This window comes from Bufo bufo, chromosome 1 (genome assembly GCF_905171765.1).
Source record: "Bufo bufo chromosome 1, aBufBuf1.1, whole genome shotgun sequence".
NCBI classification, from domain to species: domain Eukaryota; kingdom Metazoa; phylum Chordata; class Amphibia; order Anura; family Bufonidae; genus Bufo; species Bufo bufo.
Genome location: NC_053389.1, coordinates 265307886 through 265335301, shown reverse-complemented (window position 1 = coordinate 265335301; position 27416 = coordinate 265307886). Strand labels below are relative to the sequence as shown.

The 27416-nt window shown below is 43.4% G+C and overlaps 1 protein-coding gene across 1 annotated transcript; it reads right to left on the bottom strand.

Moving 5' to 3' along the window:
- On the bottom strand, nt 1-26519 carry CWF19L1 (CWF19 like cell cycle control factor 1). Its single transcript, XM_040439198.1, has 14 exons — nt 26415-26519; nt 25117-25201; nt 23756-23840; nt 22843-22944; nt 15550-15764; nt 14214-14332; nt 13517-13601; nt 7749-7892; nt 7230-7335; nt 6563-6642; nt 3129-3338; nt 2163-2282; nt 1840-1937; nt 1-820 (listed from the first exon to the last, which is right to left on the bottom strand). Exons 1-14 carry the CDS (start codon nt 26435-26437, stop codon nt 676-678), a joined length of 1617 nt encoding a protein of 538 aa, XP_040295132.1. The 5' UTR covers nt 26438-26519; the 3' UTR covers nt 1-675.
- Between the last annotated feature and the right edge of the window lie 897 nt (nt 26520-27416).

The following is a 27416-nucleotide window of genomic DNA, read 5'->3' as shown; positions in this document are numbered from 1 at the left end:
CACCCCCAACAAGTGTTTAGAGCCTTTAAATCTCATGACATGTTGATGGGGTCTTTCTGACGCTTTCCGCACTGACTAAATAGAGTTCGAGTGGCTCAGCTTCATGCCCCTTTAACAACTGGATGGCTTTTACCGCCCAGTTTCAATGTATTCATTAAATTAACATATATGGCATGGCAGTTAACGGAGCCAATTTCAGGGGGACAGGGACACCTACAAAAAATAAATAAATCTGATCTGTGATCAGGACAAAAAGTAATAATGGTATGGCGTCAGCTTTACCCACTTGTGAACATGACAAAGGCTCATAAAAAAGGTCCTCAAGCTAGCTGGGCAAGACCTATAGATAAATGAGCTGTTGCCTATTAACAGATGGCAAACATTGGGCAACTACACTGTACCTCCATGCTACAAGGAAGAACAACATAATTACCAAAACAGAAGCTACTGGTTCCAGATGCTGGCGATTTATTAGTTTTGTTTTAATTGTATTGTTCTGTAAAAAGAACCAAATATAAAGGGAGGAAATCTCATATATAATAATTTAACGGGTCCGTGGGAAGTGGCAAAAGATCATTCAACTAAATCCCACATACCTCTTATGATAAATACAGTTTTACATTTATAAACCGTCCCACAGATGACAAAAAATATATAAAAAACCACCACAAAAGTTCAGTCTTGTAATGAGAAGTCAAAGGGTTCAAAGTCTTTTCTGAAGGACTTGGCAAGGCTCTCCTCCTCATCATGGCTCACTGTACAAGCCTTCCAGTCAGCTCTGGTTGGCATTTTCAAGATGGCTCCACTGGCCAATACTTCTCTGTAATTAATAGACAACACACATCGTGGGTCACTTACAAATCGGTGCACATAGGTTCTTTCATTTTAAAGTGGCCTGCCACCTATACTGGTAAAAGGCAGACAACCGAGAACACAGACAGTAAACAGAGAAGAAATAGGGGGAGATTTATCAAAACAGGTGCCTATGAAAACTGGCTTAGTTGCCCCATAGGAGTTGTGGAAAAATAAAAGGTGGATTCTAATTGGTTGATATGGGCAGTTAGGCAAGTTTTCCTTTACACAAGTTTTGATGAATCTTCCCCATAGACTTTATATTTAGCCCTCTTTTAATGTGAGCTTCCCAATCTACAAATTATTGTAAGAGAAAGTCTATACAATGTATTCAATATGAGAGAGAATCTAAATCGCACATCCTCATTACTATGCTTTTGATATGACAACTGTTTAAAATTTCAGCATGATAAGACATGGCTATACAGCACTATTATCAATCTATTGCTATGCACTATTAGGAGGCATTAGTATACAGTTTGATCAAAGAGCATAGGCCCACTTACCACGACAAGGTTGCCTCTTCAAGTGGGGACCTACTCTAACTTTGGCTTGGCACTGTGCGGCGACAGTCGCGCCCCCACAACGCACCAGCAGGCGATGGGACCCAGCAGCCACACAGCGCCCTCACTGCGCGGCAAAGCCACCTAGGCCCCATCACTCCACCAGCACAGCACAAAAGCAGCGACGGCCACCGTCCAGCACCGCATAATGTGAACAGGTGCAAAGAGCTCACCTGTTCACAGCCTCTCAGGAACACCAACTGAGATTTGGTAGGAATTTATTGACCCTTTGCAGACTTCTGCTAATTAAAAGCACCTGAGCCGAATGGGGAGGAGTGCTGATCCAGAGGGGGGAAAAAAGAGAAAGTCTATACAATGTATTCAATATGAGAGAGAATCTAAATCGCACATCCTCATTACTATGCTTTTGATATGACAACTGTTTAAAATTTCAGCATGATAAGAAATTATTGTAAGATCATACCTTCCAAACTGCAACGGAAAGTTCTTCTTGATCCTGTGAAAAAGTTTTTCTCCGTTATCCAATTCGACATAAAAATATGGGGTTCCAGGCTGTACAATCTAAAAAAAATAAAAAAATAAAAAGGCAAAAACTCAGATGGAGCCACAGAGTTTTATAATGAAATGACAGGAGTTGCCTCCTGAAGACAAGAGCCCTTCTACAGGCTCAGCTATTAATTTAAATGGTCGGCATGCAATACTACATTTCACCAGCAGACAACGCTGTAAGTAAAACTTAAGGCTGGCCTGTCACCAGAAGATGAATGCGAGGACATCATAACTTACCTGCTTGATGTCGGTGTGTTCCGGGATTTCCAGCAGCTCTATGTTCTGCTCCTGAGCTTGAGAAATAAAGGTCTCTTTAATGTCTTCTGTAGTGCAACTGCTTAATGGTACAGGAACCACCTGGTTAAGAAATTCACCAATATACTGAAAAAAGTGCAATGCTTTAGAATGAAGTAAAAGCCACAAACTGTGGCAACTTATTCTATGTTAAAGGGATTTTCTTGGATCAGAAAAGTGATGGCCTGTCCTGCTTGGCAGCGCTGGTGCAATATTCTGCACTGCTGCTACTAAGTGGACAGATCAATGTGAGTAATGAAGGGGCCGCACACTCGGAGTACAGAAAGTCAGACCCCACTGATCTGAAGTTGGCGGGCTATCCTGAGGATAGGCCATCCATATTCTGAAAAACAGAAACCCCTTTAAGAAACAAGAATACACCTTCATTACAAAAGTAATGCCCATAGAATAGAGAGCTCTCCAATAGAACTGTATACTGATGTCCTATTCAGTATAAAAATCATGGAAAACCCCTTTAAGGAACTCTCCTAAAGGGATATGGAATTATACCTAGGGCAAGGTCTATAGAAACATACAACTCAAACTGTACAAGCACAAAACAGAAGTACACAATGAAAGGACTGCAAAAGAAAGCTGTGAGGTTACAGTTTCTTTAAGAGGTAAGTCATCACTGGGAGCGGTCATCCCTCAGACCAGTTATATCATCATGCAAGACAGGAGAACCTGACTTTACAGACTTAAACTAATGAAATATAATGAGCTGTCAGTTAAAGCAGTACCAGAGAGGGCATACATCTGGAAATGACCTCTTCAGACTCCGCCACTCTTATAATCTATGTGATGTTATCAGACTAATCCACAATTTAAACAGATGAGCCTCTGCGATAACATCACAACTTTGGAATATTTTAGGTATTTTTTTTTTTTCAGGAAAACTATGGCACTTACTTGCAACTGAAGGTGCTGACTCCTGTAGTTTCTCTCAAACATCACATATCTCTTCCCCTTTGACTTGTAGAACCTCTTCAGTGAAGCTTTGTATTTCTCACATTCTTCAACCACCTCAGAAGAGAGGTCCACCATGGCCTGGTAGTGCCCGATGGGCAGAATGAGAACGTGGTCTGACGTCAGGCCCCCCTTAGCAAGAGCGACATAGCACTGGAAGGAAAATGAACTTCATGTCAAAGGTGTAGTAGTTACCAATACTTTGCAGGTCCCAAAACCCCGTTATTGTAAAAGTGTTCTCTAATATATTTAGCGATGAGTGAATCAATTTGTGCAAATCAAATTCATTCAATAATCAGCCTGCTTGAGCAGCGAGGGTCTAGCCTCAGACTGTGGCTCTGTTGCTACTACCTAAGCAACGCAGATGACAACTGTGCATGCGCTGGTACACTTCCAGGTGTAACCAGCCAGCAACTGTGCAGCTCAGGTAGCAGTAGCAGAGAATTTGCACTTGTGCCAGTAATCGGAGCAACGGCACAGGCGTAAGATTCACAGGGTCAGGAGAGATGGAGACTCCTGGGAAGCTGGGCCAGTCCCTCGCTGCTAAAGCAGGCTGACTTTTGAAGAAATCTGTGCCAATATCTTTTTTTAGCAGTTGATGCTCTGCATTTCTTTACAAAGTTCCAAGTCTCCAAAACAAGACATTGGTAAATAAAAAAATACGCATGCGCAGTCTGCATCTGTGCTGCTCAAGTAGCAGCAGAATCTCTGCACTTGCACTGCTAAGCAGAGCAAAAGTGCAGGCGCGAGATTACCAGGACCAGGCCATGTGTCTGGCCCCGTCAATCAAAGGGGAGGGGGAAGTCTCCTGAGCAGCAGAGCCAACCCCTCGCTGCTAAAGCAGGCAGATTTTTGAACAAATCTATTTTTTTTTTTTTTTTTTTAAGAGATTGATGCTCTGTATTACTCCTACATACTTGAGCTCAATGCACAGTATAAATAATACGCAGTAAGCTCTGTCCACTTAAAGGCATAAATAAAGTGTTATATTTATTCTACAAAGACATTATGTTTACACCAATACCTGATATGTACAGTTTAGCTAAATAAACTTTTTTTAGAGGGGGAAAAAAAAAATTATAATAATCTAGTATCATTCTTGTTATTTTTATTTTTTTACATACTGCCATAGACAGGGCCTTATATGCATATACACACGATGAAGGGCCTTTGTCAGACCTCCGACTGCAGAGACAACACATCGGCACCCCACAATCAGGTTGATGCAGTCACAGTGGGAGCCTTCGTTGCTACTGACTGTGGTGTCTAAGGGGTTGGCAGCTGCTAGGCTGGGTTTACATTATGTTTTTCCCATCCTTTTAACTTATACAAAAAACGTATACATTAAAACGGATGCCTCAGACTGATGCCATACAGTGGCCTTCACTCACCATAGAGTTCCATTGTAAAAAAACATACACTTTTTTTTACTGGACTGTGCAGGATACAAGAACATGGTGTGCCGAGTTTATGTATTTTTTTTTGTTACATATGCGTCAAACGGAGGCATAAAACGTGATGTGAACCCACCCTCAGGGTACTTTCACACTAGCGTTTTTTCTTTTCCGGCACAGAGTTCCGTCAAAGGGGCTCAATGCCGGAAAATAACCGATCAGGTATATCCCCATGCATGCTGAATAGAGAGTAATCCGTTCAGGATGCATAAGGATGTCTTCAGTTTAGTCTTCTTGACTGATCAGGCAAAAGATAAAATCGTAGCATGCTACGTTTTTTTCTCCAGCGAAAAAAAAACGGAAGACTTGCCTGAATGCTGGATCCGGCATTTTTTCCCATAGGAATGTATTAGTGCCGGATCAGTCCTTCCGGTCTGTGCATGCGCAGACCGAAAAAAAGGTGAAAAAAATAAATGCCGGACAACACCGGAAAGACGGATCCGGCATTTCAATGCATTTTTATGACTGATCAGGATCCTGATCAGTCTTACAAATGCCATCAGTTGGCATACGTTTTGCCGGATCCGGCAGGAGTTCCGGCGACGGAACTGCTTGCCGGATCACTCTGCCGCAAGTGTGAAAGTAGTCTTAGTCAGCAACCTCTGATGTGGCCACAGCTGCTCAGGACCATGACGTAAAAGAACCTTGATGTACTATTATGTCAAGGGGCAGGAAGGGGTTAAAGGTAACATCTGACTGATTTCCTTGAAGAACATGCACACTGCAGTATTATGTGCAAATGGTAAGTTTACTTCACAAAAACCACCACTTTAAAGCAGACCTGTGCAATAAACAAGTGTGACATCAGGTAGTCATGGCAAATCTTCCAGTCCTCTGAATACATGGCACAAGCCAGGACCATGTTACTGTGGATACAATTATCATGAGATCCATACAGGAAGAGTCATAACAGGAGTGCAGGTTTCCGAAGTTCTTAGACAATTCTTTCCTCCATGTTTGGGCTATTTTACATTAAAGGGGTCTTGTTTATTGAGCCATTGAGTGCCAGGTGCAGGGCCGAGCATGGCTTCTTCAAATCTGTGAGTCATGCTTGGCCCATACAGGCTCTGCACGAAGTATAACACCATCATATTCTCCTGGAGTGCCCCTTTAAAAGGAAAGATCCACCTCTGAAACTATTTATTTTCTTAAAAGGGGTTGTCCACCTTTGCTGTGCTTCATTTCAGAACCTTCAGCGCGCCAGGACCTGCAGTCATGAGCATACTTACCTGGGTTCCGGCAACATCTCTCCCACTCATGCGCCGCTGGTCCTGGTGTACCCGCATCAAGATCCTGTTTGACTCGGGTCACTTGACCACCGCAGCCAGTTATTGACATGCCGAGAGGCGGCCGGACAAAAAACTACAGCACGCCCCCATTATAGTAAATGGGGCTGGAGCTGACTTCTGGCGGAGCTGTGGGCTAGCGTTAGCACAGATCCGGCAGGCTGTTCCCCTGCTCCCGAAAGTGTGAAAGTAGTTTCAGGGGGCAGGCTGCGGACACTTGCTTAAAAATCTTAATTACTTGAAAACCCCTTTAAAGGGAACCTGTCACCTGGATTTTGGGTATAGAGGTGAGGACATGGGTTGCTAGATAGCCGCTAGCACATCCGCAATACCCAGTCCCCATAGCTCTGTGTGCTTTTATTGTGTATAAAAACGGATTTGATACATATGCAAATTAACCCGAGATGAGTCAGAGCTTGAAAATATGACTCTTCTCTGGTCACACAAGTAAGATATGACTCTTATGTTAATTAGCATATGTATCAAATCGGTTTTTTTTACACAATAAAAGCACACAGAGCTATGGGGACTGGGTATTGCGGATGTGCTAGTTGTCGAGTTACACTGTCCGGATAAGCAGTTAACGCACTGATGCTGGCGCCATCTAGTGTAGACATTTGTAACCTCTGATACTTACATGTTCCCCAATACTGACCACCAGGTGTTTTTCCACTTCAAGACTGGCAAGACAAAACCAGCAGGGTCCAGTTGGCTGAGCTATTAGACAGAAGGTTATGTTAATAAAAGCTTTTTCATCTAGCATACAGTTAAATAGTGTAGTTCTATTTAGCGTTTTGCAGGTTGTCACTGGAAACAGTTGACAAGCGTGCCTCCGGACACACGCTTACAAAGCCTAGTCATGCGTCCCATAAATCAGTGGGAGAGTGTACTGCGTTCTTGTGAAAGGATGAGCCCTCCCAGAATGAAAATTTTACCAGAGCAAGACGTGTTTCTGGGAGATTTTAGCTCTGAAGCTTGCAGAATAGTGTGTGCAGTAGCTGGTTCGGAAACAGGCTGTGCCATGCAATTTCCATAACTCCCATAGAAGCGAAGTCTGTGACTGTACTGCGCAGTTGCCATCCGCTGTTGGAGTTACGGACACAGATTGCTTAGCTGCTTCTGTAACCGCAGCCACAGGCCAGGTATTACGACCACGTGGGAATTCCCCTTTGAATCGCCAACAGGTCTGGTCATCATAGGGTTAACCACTACATTTATTGTCAAAGTTACTATATACAGTGTGTAAAGCTATATTCAGAGACGTATCACTCCATGCTCCCATAAGTGGAAACCCAGTCACTCACGGTGCTTCTTTGGCTGTTTTGCCGTTTGTCCGCCCCTCCCGTCCGGATGACGTTTCTTTCCTTGCTGCCTACTCAAGTCGAAGAAAAACTGCTGAGAGGCCTCCTCCTCCTGGAGATGTAAGAAATGAAGTCATTAGCGGGCATCTGCAACAAGGAGACTAAGCCACATTACACTAATCAGTAAATTAGGCAAATGTCTGAAACAACATTAAATCTGTAAGGTCATAAGGGAAGCCGCCTGAATAGCTGGATGTGGTGTCACTACACACCAGGGCCTTCTGGAAAGTCACAGTCCGAAGTTAATTAGAACTGCTTGGCAATTAGGAAAGATTAATGAAAACACGAAGCAGAGTCATAAAGAGGCTCAGAGCCTAGTGGAGATGTTCGGAGCGCTGCCATCTAGTGGTGACACAGAGTATGACCCAAGCTTACAGACTGTTGTCTAGGTCGAGAGTCCCCCTTTAAGCTTTAACCTTTGGAGGGGGAGATACATTTTTACATAACACCAGCTCATTTTACCTCCTCTAAGGCTTTACTTCCTGACGTTTTCTTGGTATCTCTCCCAGATTTCCTAAAGGGGTTTTCGGTGACATCCAGTGGCTGCTTCACAAGCTCCGCTGAATCCATCTGACTAATTGGCACAATGCTGAATGCATAGATATACTGTGAAATGAAATAAAGGGAAGGGGGGGGGGGGGGTTAGCTTTACCGTTACTAAATGCAGAAGAAAACTTATCAGTAAGTCCCTGTTTGACTCCCTCCCCCCTCCCATATTTGACATACACAGAACATATACTCTGAAGGGGGACCACCGACAGGTGAATGGGTTTTTCGAGATTTTATGACCTATCAATATCAGATTGGCAGGGATCCAACACAAGAAGCCGTCCCAGTCAATTCTATGGGACGGCTCGTTCCTATACACTAGAATAGGAAGGAGCCGCCCCATAGAAGTGAATGTGACTCCTTGTAATTACACATGCTCACCGCTGCAATGTCGACGGCAAGCAGGTAAACAATGAGCACATAGCGCAGCCCTCTCTTCAACCAGCTCATACTCACCGATCTGATATTGATAACCTATCCCGAGTATAAATCCCGGAAACACCATTAAGGGGCACATGTTAGGACCACAGGGGTTGTTGCCTCCAAAACTGGACAACCCCAATAACCCCTCTTGCCGAAACACTGTGGCTTTTGAAGTAGCTCAGCCCTAACCAAGTTAACATACGAGTGATGCAGTTCTTGCCTGCCAGGTGCCACACACTGACGGTCAGTCATAGGGATGTACCATTAATACTTAAAGGGCATCTTTCAGAAAATGTATACCTATGAAACTAGCTGACCCTGTCACATGTGCGCTTGGCAGCTGAAGACATCTGTGTTGGTCCCATGTTCATATGTGCAGCATTGCTGAGAAAAACTATATTTTAATAGATGCAAAGGAGCCTCTAGGAGCAACGGGGGTGTTGTGATTACACCTAAAGGCTCTGCTCTCTCTGCAACTGTGACATCTTTCCTTATGACAATTATTTTTCCTTTGATAACACATTTTTTGTTCAAACAAGGGGCGTGTCTATGGGAGCAAATTGGCAAATTTAACCTTGGCTTATTGGGAGGAACGTTATATATTCTCTGAAAATAATCCCTTTTCGTGCATGGTGGTCTGGTATGGCAGATACATCGATGACCTGCTCCTGATATGGATGGGGCGGCGATGTGTACGCATACCGTTCTTCATTGATTGCATTAATAATAATCCGTACAATCTAAGATTTACTCGGCACTTTACACACACTACTAGCTTTTTGGACCTGAAACTGACGGGGAATCACAACCAAATTATTTGTACAGAAACGTTCCGCAAAGAAGTTTCAGGAAATACAATACTAAAAAGCCAATAGCCATCATCCTGTTTACACACTTAAGGCTACATGCACACAACCGTTGCGTGTTTTGTGGTCCGCAAATTGCAGATCGGCAAAACACGGATAGCGTCTGTGTGCGTTTCCGCCATTTGTGGAACGGTACGGACAGCCATTGATATAACTGCCTATTCTTGTACGCAAAATGGACAAGAATACGACAGGTTATATTTTTTTTGCGGACCACGGAACGGAGTACTGGATGTGGACAGCACAACGGTCGTGTGCATGAGGCCTAAAGCAATCCCAGTTGGAGAATTTATACGTGCACGCAAAAATTGCAGTACAAGTGTTGCTTTTTCTAGCAAATCCCAGTCAATCTGAACACGCCTGACCAAAAGAGGTTATCCAGAGGTTTGAACATAGCCAGGAATAAATCTAAAACAGAATTATTGTTCAAACCTTCAAGAAATAATACCATCAAAAAAGATAAAATAACCTCTGAACAACCTACACTTGTCCTGACATAGTCGCCAGTTCACACAAATACAACATGCGATTAAAAAAAAAAGGTCTCCCAATTTTGTATGAAGATGACATACTGTATGACATCTTGAAAAATGGATGCAGAATAGTGTCGAGAAGACCCAGCACATTGGCCAGTGTTTTCTCCATCTAGGTTTACACGTACCGCAAATAAACCATCAGGTACTTGGTTAAAATATTTAGGCTTCACTAACTGTGGAGGACATCCTTGTAAAACGTGCAGATATGCCCTACCTACAAAAAAGTTTCACAATTCGACACACTGAAATGTTCCCGATAAAAAGTTGCGGTACATTAAGGGCTCATTCACACGAATGTGTGCTGCCTGTTGCCATATTGCAGATGGCATTTGTGGATCCGCAATACACAGGCACCGTTCCGTGTGCATTCAGCATCACAGATGCAGACCCATTCACTTCAATGGGTCCGCAAATCCGCAGATGCGGAATGGAACACTACGGAGTGCTTCCTGGGGTTCCGTTCCTCCGCACCGCAAAAAGATAGGAGCATGCTATATCTTTTTGCAGAACAGAAGGATCGCGGACCCATTCAAGTGAATGGGTCACCAATCCCCATGCGGCTGCCCCACGGACGGTGCACGTGCATTGCGGACCGCAATTTGCGGATCACAGCACGGGCTTCACACGTTTGTGTGAATAAGCCCAAATTGTAACACAATGGGTATTATTTATGTCATTAGGTGTACAATCTGTGATCTTCTGTATGTGGGGAGCTCTAGCAGAAAATGCTAAACAAGGTTGCGGGGACATATCCGTTATTTTTCCAATCCTTTAGCGACGGGTATATCAAATGCAGCAAATCATTTGATTACAGAACATAATCGCAGTTTAAATAGCTTCTGTACGTTTGATTGAAAAGGCAGTGGTCCCGCCCAGAGGTGGTAACATGAAGAAAGATTTTGCAGCGGGAGGCATATTGGATCTTCAGATTGAATACCAGATACCATTTGGTCTCAATCTGAAAAAAGATTTGTATTTTTACTAATATTGCTATAATATCATATGTTTAAGCAAATTAACAGCCATTGCGATGTTTTATCAAGTGTTATTAGAAGGTTTCCTATTCAATTAGGTTTTTCTTTGTATTTTAGCTTCTCATTTGTATGCTTTTTATTACACTGTGTTCACATTATGCAATGTTTTTTTCTAGGCAAAACTGCACGTGATCAGGGTTCTGATCTGGAATGTATGAAGTGATCGCACGATGTGACCTTGTCCTAGATGGGCGTTTTTGTATCTCACATTTCGCATTTTTGTGGGATTTATAGGTGTTGTTTTTTAATTTGATGTAAAATGTAGATAATGGGTGTAGCACAGGACGGAGTAAGTGCTTTGCCTCGCCCTGGGGGGGGGGGGGGAATGGATCTATTTAAACCCCGAGGGTCAGGCAGTGCACACAGTTATGACTAAGAACAGTATAATTCGAAACGCGTCAATGTGCGGGGGGGTGAGATAGTGTCCACATTATGTAATTTGTTACCGAAAATAAAGACAAAGCAAGAGAATCTTCAATAGTGCTGGAACTTTTTCCTGCTGTTTATATCTTGAGAACTTACCAGGTTCGTTCCGGAGGAGCTGGACATTGTTTATTAACTTTATAAACCTCATCACACCTGACCTGTCAAAGTGGAGAAGGCGCAGCAGTGGCAGAGAGAGCAGAGCCTCTAAGTGTAACGGCAACGCCCCTGTTACTCCTAGAGGCTCATTTGCATATATTAAAACATTTTTCTCAGCAATGCGGGCACATATGACCATGGGACCAACACAGATGTCTACAGCTGCCATGCACGTTACAGGTCAGCCAGTTTTATATGTACAAATCTGCTGACAGATGTGCTTTAAAGTGGTATTCCAGTAAAAGCTACTAGTTCGATAGGGGTCCGTCTGCTGGAACGCCCACCAATCAGCCTACCATTTGAACACAGCAGCAGTCAAGAGCTCCAAATCTGCATTCGCACATAGTGTGTGTGTAGGGGGGGGGCTTAGGAGCATAATACCTACAGATTTACCGTATTATCACGTTCAAGTATAACATTCTAAGGGTCCATTCACACATCCGTAGAAGGTGTCCGGACCCATTCATGCTCTATGGGGGCCGGAAGAGATGTGGACAGCACAGTGTGCTGTCCACATCCGCATTTCCGGAGCGCCGCACCGATCTTCCGGACCGCGGCTCCCGAAAAAAATAGAACTATGCAATTGTGGACAAGAATAGGCAGTTCTATGGGTGTGCCGGCCGGGTGTATTGCAGATCAGCAATACACTACGGACGTGTGAAAGGACCCTAGGACCGCTTTCAGAAAACGGTCATACGGGCGGTTCTTCAATCCATATTAAAAAGAGAACTTGTTGCCTCTCCTGACGGGTCTGTTTTAGTAACTACTTGCATCCTCCATGTCATAACAATCCTGGAGCACCTATTCTTATGACTGTATGATGTGCCATTCCTTTATTATTCCTTCTAGAAGTTATGGATGTATTGCTAGCAAGTTTGCAGTGAAGGTCCAGATGGGTGTTGCCAGTTGGGTGGGGGGTCCCTGCCCAGTCTAACACCGGCAGCACTGATTGGATATTGTCAGACTGTGCAGGCTCACACTTCCAACTGTCAACACCTAACTGGACCTTCACTGCAAACTTGAAAACTGGTATAAAGGAAAAATGGCTCAGTTGGCCAAAGCAACCAATCGGATTCCACCATTCATTTTTCGCAGCTGATTGATTGCTATGGGCAACTAAGCCATTTTCCTTTGCAACATCCCCCCATAGAGTCACAGGAATAGATGTTCCAGCATTGTTACAAAGTGGGATGCAAGTAGTTGCTAAAACACATGTCAGGAGAGGAGACGGGACCTCTTTAACCCCTTCCCGCCGAGCTCCGTACATGTACTCGCGAGCGGGCACCATTGGCGCTGGTTGCCTGCTGTTTTAAACTAGGGGTAAAATAGGGGGTATTAATGCTGGAGGCCTTGTAGGGGCATTTCTATTACAGGGGAATATTTGGGACATTATATATTGTGCTCCAGGTAATAATCCCTGTATAGTGTCCCTAAAGATATAGTTTTATTATTATTACTGGGGGCATTTTTGCGGGCATTATTACTACTGGGGGGCCCGTTAGTGGGAATTATAATTGCTGGAAGCACTATAGGGACATTACTTCTACTGGGGTCACTTTTTTTCAGCAGTATAGTATTTGGGGGCATTGGGGAGCACAATGGGCACAAGACTGGGAGAAACAGCAGGATGGGGAGTTTGTGTTGAAAATTTGGGGAGGATTATGGAAAAAACTAAGAAATCTAACATGTCTAACAAACTCTAAAGATGAGATGCGGCTGAAAGAATTTGTCATGGCGGTCTGGGTCAAACTGAGGAGATAAGGAAAGAGAACGTCAACATGACAGGAGAGGTCACTGGATGTAAGAGGTAGGTGGTGCTGAATTCTCCTATAGGTTTACTAGTGCTGGCAGGAAGTATGCTGTAGGTAGAGCTGGCTCACTACGGTGGCCTGCATCTCACCTCCTCCTCCAAGTCTTTTTTTATTATAATTATATGTTAATTTAAATTTGCAGACAAAAAATTTAATTTGGCTTCTAAATTTCCTAGGTATTTTTTTTTAGTCTGGAGCACTGAGAACACTATAGGCTTCCATGGTGCTGTAAATACGGTTCTGAGGAACCAGAGGAAGTCTGGATATTGTGTCTGAGGATGGCCTAAAGAAATAAGGGACCATAAGAGGAATGAATTCAGGATCTGACTACCTAGGGTTTATAGTCCATAACCCTGGAGAAACGAGCTGCAGATATAAAACAGACATTTTTTGAATCAATATTTGCAAAATTGCTTCACCTTACTTTACCTTTTTCTTACCAGGATTACCAACACTTGCCAACGCTATGAAACGGCTGACATGCTGTGCATTTTCTTGCAAGACCACATGGTTTCTGTATAAAAAAATAAAATAGGTAATACACATGTCCTAATACCAAAAAGTTAAAAGCAAATAGCATTTATTATGTAGAGAAAGTTAATACAAGCCATGACCCATATTGCTTCCTTTGCTGGCTGGATTCATTTTTCCATCACATTATATACTGCTCGTTTCCATGGTTACAGACCACCCTGCAATCAATCAGCTGTGGTTGTACATGCACACTATAGGAAAAAAGCACCATCATATGTGAACTCCCTCCCATGGCTCCGGCCACCAGAGAGACTGGCGCTTTTTCCTACAGTGTGCAACAATGACCACGGCTGGTGGATTGCCGAGTGGTCGTAACCATGGAAATGAGCAGTGTACAATGTGATGGAAAAATGAATCCAGCCAGCAAAGGAGGCAATATGGATAATGACCGTACATTAGTAAGTGCCTTGTATTAACTTTTGCTTCATGATAAATGCGACGTGCTGAAGTAGACAGCCCCTTTAAGGGGGGGGGGGGGGGGGGGGGGGGGGGGGGGGAATAAAAAAGTAAAAAATGATCTCAATCAACAAGGAATCTGTCAGATGAGGGAAGCCATACACACTAAGATATAATATTAAGAGTCCTTACCTACCTGTATGGAAGCCGCTCGTAGTTTTCTCCTTGCAGTGCAGAGAACTGATACCGTGGCTTTAAGCTAGCAGCAAGATTAGCTACCAACGCAGATCCGCAGGTTTTCACGTCTACGTCAGTCTGAGGACAAGTAGTAATGCATGAGTAACTTCTAAAAATTCTCTTAGGCCTCACTTACACGACCGTATGTATTTTGCGGTTCGCAAAAAAAAAGGAACAGCTGGCTCCTATAGAACAACACTATCCTTGTCCGTAATGTGGACAGTAATAGAACATGTTCTGTTTTTTACGGAAGGCACATGGAGTAACTTCCGTTTGTTTTTGTGGCGGACCCATTGAAATGAATGGTTCCATATACAGTCCGCAAAAAAAGGAACGGACATGGAAAGAAAATAAGTTTGTGTGCTTGAGGCCTTAGTCATATTCTTATACTTGTCCACTGGGTGCAGTAGTACAATAGCTAATGTGGGAAAAGTACAAAATCATCCATACACTTATTAGGGAACATGGAAATACATAGGGGACCTCCATCCCCCTGCCTTACACAGTTGTTAGTTCATATCAATGTGTGCCATGTATCATCTCTCCATCAAATGCTGCAATGGTAATGTATGGGGACACAGATTCCCTTGGAGATCTCAGCTGATCACCAGGGCCGATTCTTTCTAGGGTGGAGGTATCTAGATGGGACAACCACTCTAAAGCAAAAAGTAGAATGGGCTTAAAAACAGTCACACTGTAGGGATACTTGCCAAACTAAATGCACCAGAATTCTGGTTTGATTTGCACCACAAAACTGGTATTTTAGGAGTTTTACACACATTTTGCTTGAGAAGGAGGTGAGATGGGATATCAAAATTGCAACAAAATTTTGACACAATGTAAGCTAACCAAGTGGTGTAGTAGACAAAAGTGCCTAAAATGCACCAGCTTTTCATCCAGCATAAGGCTACATGCACACCAACGTTGTTTGTTTCCGTGTCCGTTCTGGTTTTTTTTTGCGGATAGGATGCGGACCCATTCATTTCAATAGGTCTGCAAAAAACGCGGACAGCACACCGTGTGCTGTCTGCATCAGCATGTCTGTTCCGTAGCCCTGCAAAAAAAAAAAAATAGAACATGTCCTATTCTTGACCGTTTTATGCATTGTTACAATGGATCCACAAAATAAAACGAAACTGATAAATATCTGCCCCATTGAGATATCCCTTCCGCTAACAATAAGATGGAAGAGATGCGGGAGCGTTTACAACTTAAGCCACTATCCCAATAATGTGGATATAAACTGTGCTTAGATTAATTGAAGAATAGAAAAAATAAAAAGTCAAGCTACACACCGGAGCGTTGCCATAATTCCAGACATCTTTGGGCCATGGAGACGTCAGCAATATATCTACACCTCTGAATTTTGAGTTTGCAGTAAGAGACATCTTCAATGACATGACTTCCTTTGCAACAAAGCAGTAGGCAGGAGCAGGCTCACTGGAGGAATCTATGCCACTTAGATAGGCAATCTGGAGGCCAGATGCCCCAGTAAATACTCCTTTACGACCTGCAAATGGACATACAACCAGTTAAAGAAACTAATCAATGCTAAGAACTCTTTCTTTTGGAGCTGTAACCAAAGAATTCAATAAGATATAGCAGCCATAGAGTAGTCATTTAGTCACACGGTCACCAAGGTTTGACAAGACATACACAGGAACTATTAGACTTTACACTGAATTCAATCGATGGAGTGGAAGATACACTGACAAGTCATAACATTAGCACCACCTGCCTAATATTGTGAAGCTCCCCCTCAAACCACCAAAACAGCTCTGGTCTGTTGGGGCATGGGCTCCACAGGTATCGGGTGTCCTGTGGTATCTGGCACCAAGATGGGGCCTCCATGGATTGGATTTGTTTTTCCAGTACATCCCACAGATGTTCACATTGGGATCTGTGAACTTTAGAGGCCAAACCTTGTACACCTTGACCACTTTGTCATGTTCCTCAAAGCATTCCTAAACAATTTTTGCAGTGTGGTTGGGCACATTATCATGTTGAAAGAGGCTATTAAGGAACACCACTGCCATGAAGGTTTGTACTTGGTCCACAACAATGTTTAGGTAGATGGCACGTGTCAAAGGAACATCCACATGAATGTGAGGACCCAAGGTTTCCCAGCAGGAAATTGCTCACAGCATTATGCCTTATTCACACAGTGTTTGGTCAGTGATTTCCATCAGTGATTTTGAGCCAAAACCAGGAGCCGCTCTAAACACAGAAAAGGTGCAGATCTTTCCCTTATACTTTATGTCTGTGGAGGCTCCGATCCTGAATTTGGATCACAATCACTGACCGAACACTGACTATGTGAATAAGGCATTACACTGCCTCTTCTTGTTTCCATTCTTCCCACAATGTGTCCTGACTCCATCTGTTCCCCAGGTAAGTGACTCACACAACATGTATTGGGCTGAACAGGCATAAAAGTCGATAACCTATTGCAATGGACGCGTCGTCTCCTTCAGCACGGTTTCATCATTTCAGGTTTATCAAAGGATTGGAGCTAATTTACACATTATATACCCATTTTGGCTTTCCTTCTTCTACCCAAAAAATGGGAAGAACAAGAAGACCAGAAGGGTATATTCACACAAATCAGCTGTACAATTTCTATAATAGGTGACACTCTTGCACATAAATCAAACCAGTTGGGAGGTGAAAGGGTCCATTTTAATGTTTTAACAACTTTTATGCATGTTCAGCCCAAAACATGTTGTGGGCTTATTTTAAATTAAAGGCTATGAACAGCTTCGGAGGCAATTTTTGTTTGATTGCATTTTACTCATTTGTGGCTAAAAAATCATATTTTCACAATTGGTCTTTATTAAAAATATTGAGCCGTTCTGTCACAAAGGGTTAACTGTTTTTCTAACTGTGACTGGTACTTTCACTTTGTGGCAGTCATCTAATAGATAATTATCTCTAAATTACTAAGAGGTCATAAACACTTATTTAAGCCACATTCTCATCAGCAAGATAAGAATTGAGCTATAATGACAGAAAAGAAAATCCAGAGGCTGCTACTAGAGCATCTGAGCTATGTACAGAAAAAAAGGGCTCAATATTTTTAAAGGGAACCTGTCATCAACTTTATGCTAACCTCACTGAGGGCAGCATAAATTTGTGACAGAAATGCTGATTTCAGCGGTGTGTCACTCATGAGCTAACAGTAAGTGGTTGCCGAGAACCAGGCCTGGAAAAGAGTCAAATCTACTTGAGAAGAGTCATGGTTTTTTATGATCTCCTGCACTCCCCACCCTTCAGCTGATGATTGGCAGTTCTCTCCTAGAGAGAAAGGGAGACAACTAGGTAGAAGTCTATCAGCAGATAGGCAGGAGAGCAGGAATAATCATGACTCTTCTCAGGTGGCTGTGACTCTTTTCCAGGCCCAATCGGCAATAATTGTGATGTTGGTTCTCGGCAACCACTTACTTTTAACCTATAAATGACAGACCGCTGAACTCAACTCACCTGTCTCTACTTTATTTTGCTGTCAGTATGGGCAATTGAAAAAAATAGTTTTAGCTCAAAATTAGTACAACGCAATAATAAAAAAAAAAATGCCCCCTTGGTCAGAATATGGTGATGTGAAAAAAAAATAAAAAAATGTAATTCTCAAAGTTTTAAATTTATTTTTACACTATTCACACACAAAAAAATAACTATACATGTAGGGTATCATTATAATCGTACTGACCCAGAGAATTAAGGGCATGGGTCAGTTTTGCCATAAACAAGACGCTGTGGGAACAAAACCCGTAAAACTGTGGTGGGATTGCGTTCCCCCTACATTTTATGCCATAATTAATGGTGGCATTGGAAAGTACAACTTGTCCCGCAAAAAATAAGCTCTCATACAGCTATGTGACTGGAAATATAAAAAAAGTTATAGCTCACGGAAAATGGGGAAGAAAAATGAAAACGCAAAAAAAAAAAAAGGGTATCCTAAGGGTTAAAACAGCTTACAGAAGAGATTCCTGCTGTCCGAGGTGTGGGGAGGCTGATCTATTTCACATGCTGTGGAGCTGTAGTGCCTTGAGAGCTTACTGGCATGACATATTACCTTTGATAAATACTGTATATAGTGCACATTTTTCTCCTGATCCCAAAATAAGCCTGCTTGGCATCTTTGATACGGATAATTTGCAATCACCTGTTTTTACAGGAATAAATAGAATACTATACCAGGCACGTAAAACATTGGCAGCGAAGTGGATTCAGCCTCTTCCTCCGGTCGAAGCAGAGTTTATTGCCAGATTGAATGTAGTGATTCGGTTGGAAAAGGGGGTTTTATCTTAAAAGAAACTGTCTCTTGAAATTTGAGGCTATTTGGGGCCTATGGACAGATAGATCCGGAGTGTGCAGCCCTTGGCTGGCTCTTGATAAGAGCTTGAGAAGTATAATCGGTTGAATGTTGAGTGGATGTGCGTTGTTGATGATCTGCTGCCCCTGGGGAATATCGTTGCTCTTCTTCTTCTCAATGGACAAAGAGTAAAATGCCATTCGGTACTGCTGCTACTTATGTCTGGGTTTATGCAAGATGATCTGTTATCTGTCTCGGGGGGGGGGGGGGGGGGGGAAAGCTGTTGAGGGAATGCACTTCCGAATTACTGTTAGACTAAGGGTCCATTCACACATCCGTAGTGTATTGCGGATCCACAATACACTCGGCCGGCACCCCCCATAGAACTGCCTATTCTTGTCTGCAATTGCGGACAAGAATAGCACATGTTCTATTTTTTGCGGAGCCGCGGCCCGGAAGTTCAGGGCTGCCACACGGAAATGCGGACAGCACACTGTGTGCTGCCCGCATATTTTCTGTCCCCATAGAGAAATAACAGTTTAGGACTAGGGTTTATTCAGGTATCGAATTTTCGATACCCAATCGATACTTTTGCCTGGTATCGACCTCGGTACCAGGATTTGCTTTTTTTCGATACTAGGCTTCACTGTTGCACAGTCTAGTATCAGGGAACATGAGTGCGCTGCGCTCAGCACGCTCCGTGTTCTCAGTAGCACAAGGGAGAAGGAATTAGTCTCTCCCTTTCCCCCGTGCCGCTGCTACCAATGAGGAGAGAGAGGCGGGCGCACTGCTCCACCAATGAAAGTAAATGTTTAATACAAATCGCGGAGGCGGGTGCTGGCAGGGAGCTGCGATCAGCGGCAGTTAACCCCTCAGGTGCCGCACCCACCTCCTGTATTAAATGTTTATTATATTATCATTGGTGGCGGAGGTGAGGTGGGGGAAATTTGCATTTGGCACTAGTAGATTATAAATGTACGGTAAATTATAAATTAATAAAGCCCTTAGTTGGTAGTCAAATTTATAATATACTAGTGCCAAATGCCAATTTCCACACCATCCCCCCCCCCCCCCCCCCCCCCCCCCCCCCCCCCCTCACTGACTTTATTCATCTGAGGCCTGATGGGGTTAATAAAATAAAAAAAACTCCTCACCTCTCCTGCGCCACGGCTCCTCTTCATCTCAGGGTGCGGTGTTGCGCTCCCCTGTGTTCTCCGGCCCGTGATGCGCTCCGGCCCGCGATGTCACCTGACAGCGTGCAGCATCAGGTCATACTACATCCTGATGCTGTACGGGGTCAGGACAGTGCAGCGTGGGCCCCATCAAAGAAGATCAGGGAGGGCGAGTATCGGAAGCGCTTGCTGCGCTTCTTCCCTGCTCCCGATGCATATTAGTGAGCGCTTCCTTAAGCGCTCAGTAGTATTCGCTTTATACGCATTATCAGCAAGGTTAGATGTCGATAACGATAATGTGCAAAATTCTTAATATCAGCCGATAATATCGGTACTTCCGATAATCGGTCGATCCCTACAACATAGCGTCCTAAGACCATTTCAACAAAATTTGCCCTCCAAACATCATATGGCACTCCTTGCCTTCTGCGCCCTGCCATCAGCCCATACAGCAGTTTACAACCACATGTGGGGTGTTTCTGTAAACTACAGAATCAGGGCTCATTCAGACGGCCGTATGCTGTCCGCAAAAATACTGAATGCTATCCGTTTTTTTGCGGATCCGCAAAAAAAATGAAACATGTCCTATACTTGTCCGTGAAAATCAGGACATGGCCCCATTGAAGTCTATGGGTCCGCAAAAATACTGAATGCTATCCGTTTTTTTGCAGATCCGTTTTTTTGCGGATCCGCAAAAAAACGGATAGCATTCAGTATTTTTGCGGACAGCATACGGCCGTCTGAATGAGCCCTCAGGGTAATAAATATTGGTTTGTTTTGTTGTTAATCCTTGATGTGATTAAACTGGAAAATCTGCAAAAAATTTTTTTTTTTACATTTCACCTCTATTTTGCTTTAATTCCCGTGGCATACTTAAAGGGTTTCTATTACCAGTTTTGAATAGTTTTGAGGGGTGTAGTTTCTAAAATGGGGTATGTATGGGTGGTTTCTATTATGTGAGCTTCTCAAAATGTCTTCAGAACTCAACTGGTTCTTAAAAAAATAAAAATAATAATATAATGAAGATTTTGAAAATTTTCTAAAGATTTAAAAAATTGCTTCTAAAATTCTAAACCTAACGTCCTAAAAAAAAAAAAATTACATTACTAAAATGATGCCAACATAAAGTAGACATATGGGGAATGTTAATTAATGAGTATATTATGAGGTATCATTATCTGTCTTAAAAGCAGAGAGATTCAAATTTAGGAAAAATAAAGTTTACGTTAACCTTTAGATTTTGTTTAGAAATAAAAAGGTGAAACAGATTGTACTTCATGTTAATGGTAAATTGGAGTCAATGTGTCACAAGAATACAATCTCAGAATGGCTTGGATAAGTAAAAGTGTTCCAAAGTTATTACCACATAAAGTGACATGTCAGATTTGCAAAATTAGGCCTGGTCAGGAAGGGGGTAAATGGCCCGATCTGGAAGCGGTTAACATAGTAAAACAAAATAAAAGCTATACAAATTTGATATTGCCATAATCATACTGCCTCGCAGAATAAGGACATCATGTAATTTTTAGTAACTAGTGAACATCGTAATATCAAAACCCCAAAAAACATTGGCGAAATTATGGGTTACCCACAAAGGATTTTTTCCCCCTTTTCCAATACAAGATATGGTAAATAAAAAAAATGAAGAAATACAATATGCAGCAAAAAGAGAAAAGCATGGATCACACATCCACACGCTATGCATTCATCATTGCTTCTCAGCACAATTAATAGTATACAGCCCCATAATCTACATACTGAACATGAGCCATTTGTATACGTTTTGATCAAAATGCATAAGCCCACTGACCACGCCAAGGTTTTCTCTACGAGTGAGTACCTACTCTAATTTGGCGTGGCTCCACGACACGACCGCTGGAGTCACCACACCAGAAGGCGGCATGACACAGCAGCCCTGCTGTCAGACTAAGGCCTCTTTCACACGGGCGTCATGTTTTTGGCCCGGATAAGAAGCGGTTACATTGGGGGGAAATGCGCGATTTTTCCGCGTGAGTGCGAAACATTGTAATGCGTTTTGCACGCGCGTGAGAAAAATTGGCATGTTTGGTACCCGAACTTCTTCACAGAAGTTCGGGTTTGGGATCGGTGTTCTGTAGATTGTATTATTTTCCCTTATAACATGGTTATAAGGGAAAATAATACATTCTTAATACAGAATGCATAGTAAAAACAGCGCTGGAGGGGTTAAAAAAATAATAATTTAACTCACCTTAATCCACTTGATCGCGCAGCCGGCTTCTCTTCCGTTTTCTTCTTTGCTGTGCACAGGAATAGGACCTTTGATGAAGTCACTGTGCTCATCACATGGTTCATCACCATGGTGAGGGACCATGTGATGACGTCAACACAGGTCCTTACCTGGCAGCTTAACATTACAGAAGACGAGTTAAACTTTTTTTTATTTTTAACCCCTCCATCACTATTTTACTTTGCATTCTGTATTCAGAATGCTATTATTTTCCCTTATAACCATGTTATAAGGGAAAATAATACAGATCGGGTCCCCATCCTGATAGTCACGTAGCAACCATGCCTGAAAATCGCACCGCATCCGCCCTTGCTTGCGATTTTCACGCGGCCCCATTCACTTCTATGGGCTTGCGTTGCGTGAAAAACGCAGAATATAGAGCATGCTGCGATTTTCACGCAACGCACAAGTGATGCATGAAAATCACCGCTCGTGTGCACAGCCCCATAGAAATGTATAGGTCAGGATTCAGTGCGGGTGCAATGCGTTCACCTCACGCATTGCACCCGTGCGGAATACTCGCCCGTGTGAAAGGGGCCTAAGCCCTCTTGGCACAAGAACAAAATTACGCCGTTTTAGAATGTGGTGAGGAAAATGCGGACTGCGGTCCCATTGAAGTCAATGAGTCCGCAAAAAATATGCAGACAGCACACTGACTGCTTCCGTATTTTGCAGATCCCGTTTTTGGACCACAAAATGCTTACATGTGCATAGGGCCTTATTGTCCTGCCAGCATTTCTAGAAAGATATTCATGAAAGTGCTCCATCTATGAGTGAACGGGGAAGAGCAGTGGAATGTCTTCCTGTATAGCCTCACGTACAGAGAATCACTTACCCAAGTAGGTTATATTAGTAGCCAATTCACAGCCCTCAACATCTGGAAAATATTTTACTGTCTCTTGATTATTTGCCCCAAGGACACAGGTCTGAATAGGAGCTAAGTGGAAGAAGGAAAAGGTGTTTATTAGTACAAACATACCATGGCAGAAAGAACTATTCAACATAAGGGCTCATTCACACGAACGTGTGCTGCCCGTTGCCGTATTGCAGATCCGCAATACACAGGCACCGTTCCATGTGCATTCCGCATCACGGATGCGGACCCATTCACTTCAATGGGTCCGCAAATCCAGAGATGCGGAACGGAACCCTACGCAGTGCTTTCTGGGGTTCCGTGCCTCCACACCACAAAAAGATAGCGCAAGTTCTATCTTTTTTCAGAATGGATGGATCGCAGACTAATTCAAGTGATCCCCATGCGGCTGCCCCACGGACAGGGCCCGTGCATTGCAGACCACAATTTGCGGTCAACAGCATGGGCTTCACACGGTCGTGTGAACGAGCCCCAAGGGTACTCAAATGGGTTTTATAGGACACAATACCATGTCTATCTTGATTATAGGCCCTCAATGAGTGATACAGTAGGTGGGCTTCAACCCCTGGACCCCACAATGATCAGCAGAATGAAGGAGCTGCAATCGAGTCTGGAGAGAGACAGTCCCTACTCTGCAGAGTTCGGGAAATGTTTTTTTACAGTACAAATTTTAAGCGAAGCTCCTGCTCCGTACCATATTAGAACAAAGTTTTATGCTCGGTATTGACCGAATGCTGCGACCCCTGTAAACGGCTGATGGGCAGGGGTGTTCATCAGTTGCAACCCCTCTGATCCAGAGGACAGGTCATCAATATTTCAAACCCCTTGAAATGTTTTTGTTTTTTTTTGCTTCCATTTGCACTGTACTACATACCTTGCTTTGCTCCAGATTTATACTCCTGCCAAAGGGCTTCACTTTCAGGGCCCGTCCCAAAAAAACTTCCAGCGCATAACAACAACTATAAAGGAATAAAAAAAGGACGATCACTAAATATAGCGATATTCAGAAATAAGATGGCATTGGGGGAGGGGGTGTCAAGATGAATTGTTCACCCTGGAAAGGGCAGAATCCAGGGAGGGGGGACTAAAGTACAAGTGCCTAACGCCATTGAGATGCCTTAGCAGGCAAATTACCTGTATAGTGATATCCATTAGGGCTAGGGCACTGCACCAGTTTTTAGTTGCAGTAAAGTTTTCTTAAAGAGGACCTGTAACCTCTCCTGACATGTATGTTTAGTAACTACTTGAATTCCTTGTATAACAACAATTCAGGAGCACCTATACTTATGACTTTATGTTGAGCCATTCCTTTATTATTCCTGCTAGAAGTTCGGAATTACTAGCAATGAAGGTCCAGGTGGGTGTTATCAGATGGGGGTGTGTATCTATGCATAATCTGACACTGGGGGCACTGATTGGATGATGTCAGATTGTGCAGGGACAGCCCCCGACTGGTAACACCCATCTGCACCTTCATTACAAATAATAATACTAATAATTCATTCATTACTTCTGGCAGGAATAATAAAGGAATGGCACAAGACAGATTCATAGAAATAGATGCCGCAGAACTGTTATTACGTGGGGAATGAAAGTAATTACTAAGGCTACTTTCACACTTGCGGCAGAGGATCCGCCAATCCGGACGCAAACTGATGGCATTTGTCAGACTGATGCGGATCCGTCTGACAAAGGCATTGAAATACCGGATCCGTCTCTCCGGTGTCATTCGTAAAAACGGATCCGGTATTCATTTATTTTTTTGCATTTTTAAAAAGGTCTGTGCATGCACAGACCGGAAAGCCGGATCCATTTTGCCAGAACACTTAATGCCAGATCCGGTATTCCGGCAAGTGATCAGCATTTTTGGCCGGAGAGAAAAATACAGCATGCTGCGGTAATTTCTCCGGCCAAAAAAACGTAAGAGGGACTGAACTGATGCATCCGGAACGGATTGCTCTCCATTCAGAATGCATTAGGATAAAACTGATCAGTTTTTTTTTCCGGTATTGAGCTCCTGTGACGGAACTCAAAACGGGAAAACAAAAACGCTAGTGTGAAAGTACCCCAAGACATACATGTCAAGAGAGACTACAGGTCAGAACTTTGTCCACAGCCTGGCTTTTCACACAGGGTAACAGAGGTTGCAGGACTGTAGTCATCATACCAAAACACAGGGGTGACCAAATGTCATTGTGTGGCCTAACACTTAGCGGAGCTGTTCAATTTCCTTACATCAAACTGTCCGCTCTTCTTCTGAATTTGACGAACGCGGTTGAACAGAACATCAAACTTTCCATACACGTCACCGCAGGCTAATCTGTAAAGAGAGGACACAATGTCACATGATCCAGCAATCACAACAGTAACTTGCATAGCTGCATTTTTCGCGGACACACAGCGGCCACGTCTCCCGTGTCACGTTGCATGGCCATACACTAATGGATTGTGAACGTGTGTGTTCTAATATTCCTATGGATCACAGTGGAGGGTAGGGTAAGCCCCCTCTACTGTGATCCATAGGAATATTAGAACTCACACGTTCACAATCCATTAGTGTATGGCCACGCAACGTGACACGGGAGACATGGCCGCTGTGTGTCCGCGAAAAATGCAGCCATGCAAGTTGTGGCGGTATTTAATTAACTCATTAAAAACTTGCTGTCTATTCAATTAATGGCTACATGGTAACCAGCCAAGCTGCACGGCTACACCCCTGTTGTCATTACCACTGGGGGTCCTAGCAGCTGGACTCCATGTAAGTGAATAAAGCAGTGGTCACACACGTGTAACACCGCCCCATCCATTCAGGGGACCCAGAGATCTCTGCTCTCATTACCACTGGGGGTCCCAGCAGCGAGACCCCATATAAGTGAATGGAGTAGTGGTCACTTATAAGTAACACCGCCCCATCCATTCAGAGGACCCAGAGATCTCTCATTATCCAGAAGCTGGACTCCATGTAAGTGAATAAAGCAGCGGTCACACGTGTAACAACGCTACACTCCCTTAGGACTTACGCACACGACCATAGTTTTGCTCCACGTCCGATTTACGTTTTTTGCAGGTCGGACACTGCCCCAATTCATTTCTATGGGAACACAAAAGATACAGATGGCATCCAGGTGCCCGTCGCACAAATAGAACGTGTCCTGCCCTTGTCCGTTTTTTTGGGGACAAGAACAGGCACTTCCGTGAGAAATGCAGCCAGTAACTGGCCCATATCCCTATTTTGCAAACATGCAGCCCACAAAATACATCCGGCCTCAGGGGAACCTCTGTTCTCATGGCTTGGGGTCCCCCCATCAGACAGGTCCTTTCTCCTGTGGGGGGATAAGTGTTGTTAGTGGGAAACCCCTGCTGTAATCTGTATACAATTCCTCTGCAGGGCACCCACATGGGGAAAGTTCCTCGTGGCTGTATAGCGGCCGGCCCTCAGATCTACAAGATTCTATTGAAATACTGGCCGTCGGCGGGAATCCGAATACCAGTCTGCACTTGTCTCACCGCCGCCTCCCCTCACACATACTCACACTCGCAGTGCCTTCTCCGACATGTCACCCGGTCACCACAGCTGCACCAGTCCAAAAATCCCACTAAATTCTACAGCATGGAACGCACACAAGACAACTTCCGGCCGGGTATTACCTGATAGGACAAACGCCGTCATGTGATCAAGCTTGGCGCTCAATCACTCTTGGGAGTTGTAGTTTCATCTATAATCGCGATCTTACCGATGGGCCAGGAAGTAAAACTACAATTCCCATAATACATAACGCGCACATGAAAGGAAAGGATTCTGTGACTACAGTAAATGTGTGTATGGTAGTGACTAGAATGGAGTTGGCAAATATTTGTCAAAAGGAACGGGAGTGAAATTTAGATGTAAACGGAAGTCGCGTAATGCGCATGTATGATGGAGGGGCTAATCCGTGGTTTATACAATAGAGGCGTGGTTTTGCTTTTGAAATGCATAAAAGACAAGCAGTCTTTTTAGCCAGTTCAAAATGATGTAGCTATAATAACATGTAAATATATAGTGGTAGTTATAAAACTATGGAGCCCCCATAATGCCACACAATAAGGCAACTTCAGCAATGCCAAAATCAGGGTTGCCAATAGGGATGAGCGAATCGACTTCGGATGAAACATCCGAAGTCGATTCGCATAAAACTTTGTTCCAAATGGTTTTACAGTACAAATTAATTCATGAAGTTATTACCCGAAGTCTCACGAGACTTCGCGAAGCAATAACTTCAGCTCATCGGAGCCAATACATTCTAATACTGTACGGGGCTCCTGCTCCGTACAGTATTGGAACAAAGTTTTATGCGAATCGACTTTGGATGTTTTATCCGAAGTCAATTCGCTCAGCCCTAGTTGCCAACTGTCCAGAAATTTGAGGTCAGTGCGTAAAAATAAGTGACTTTTCTCTTGTGTCCGTGAAAAAAAACAGATGTGTCTGTGATTTTTTTTGAGCCCGGTGGTATTTGACTAGATTATTTTGGTGGTAATTATTATCATTTTACAGCTCA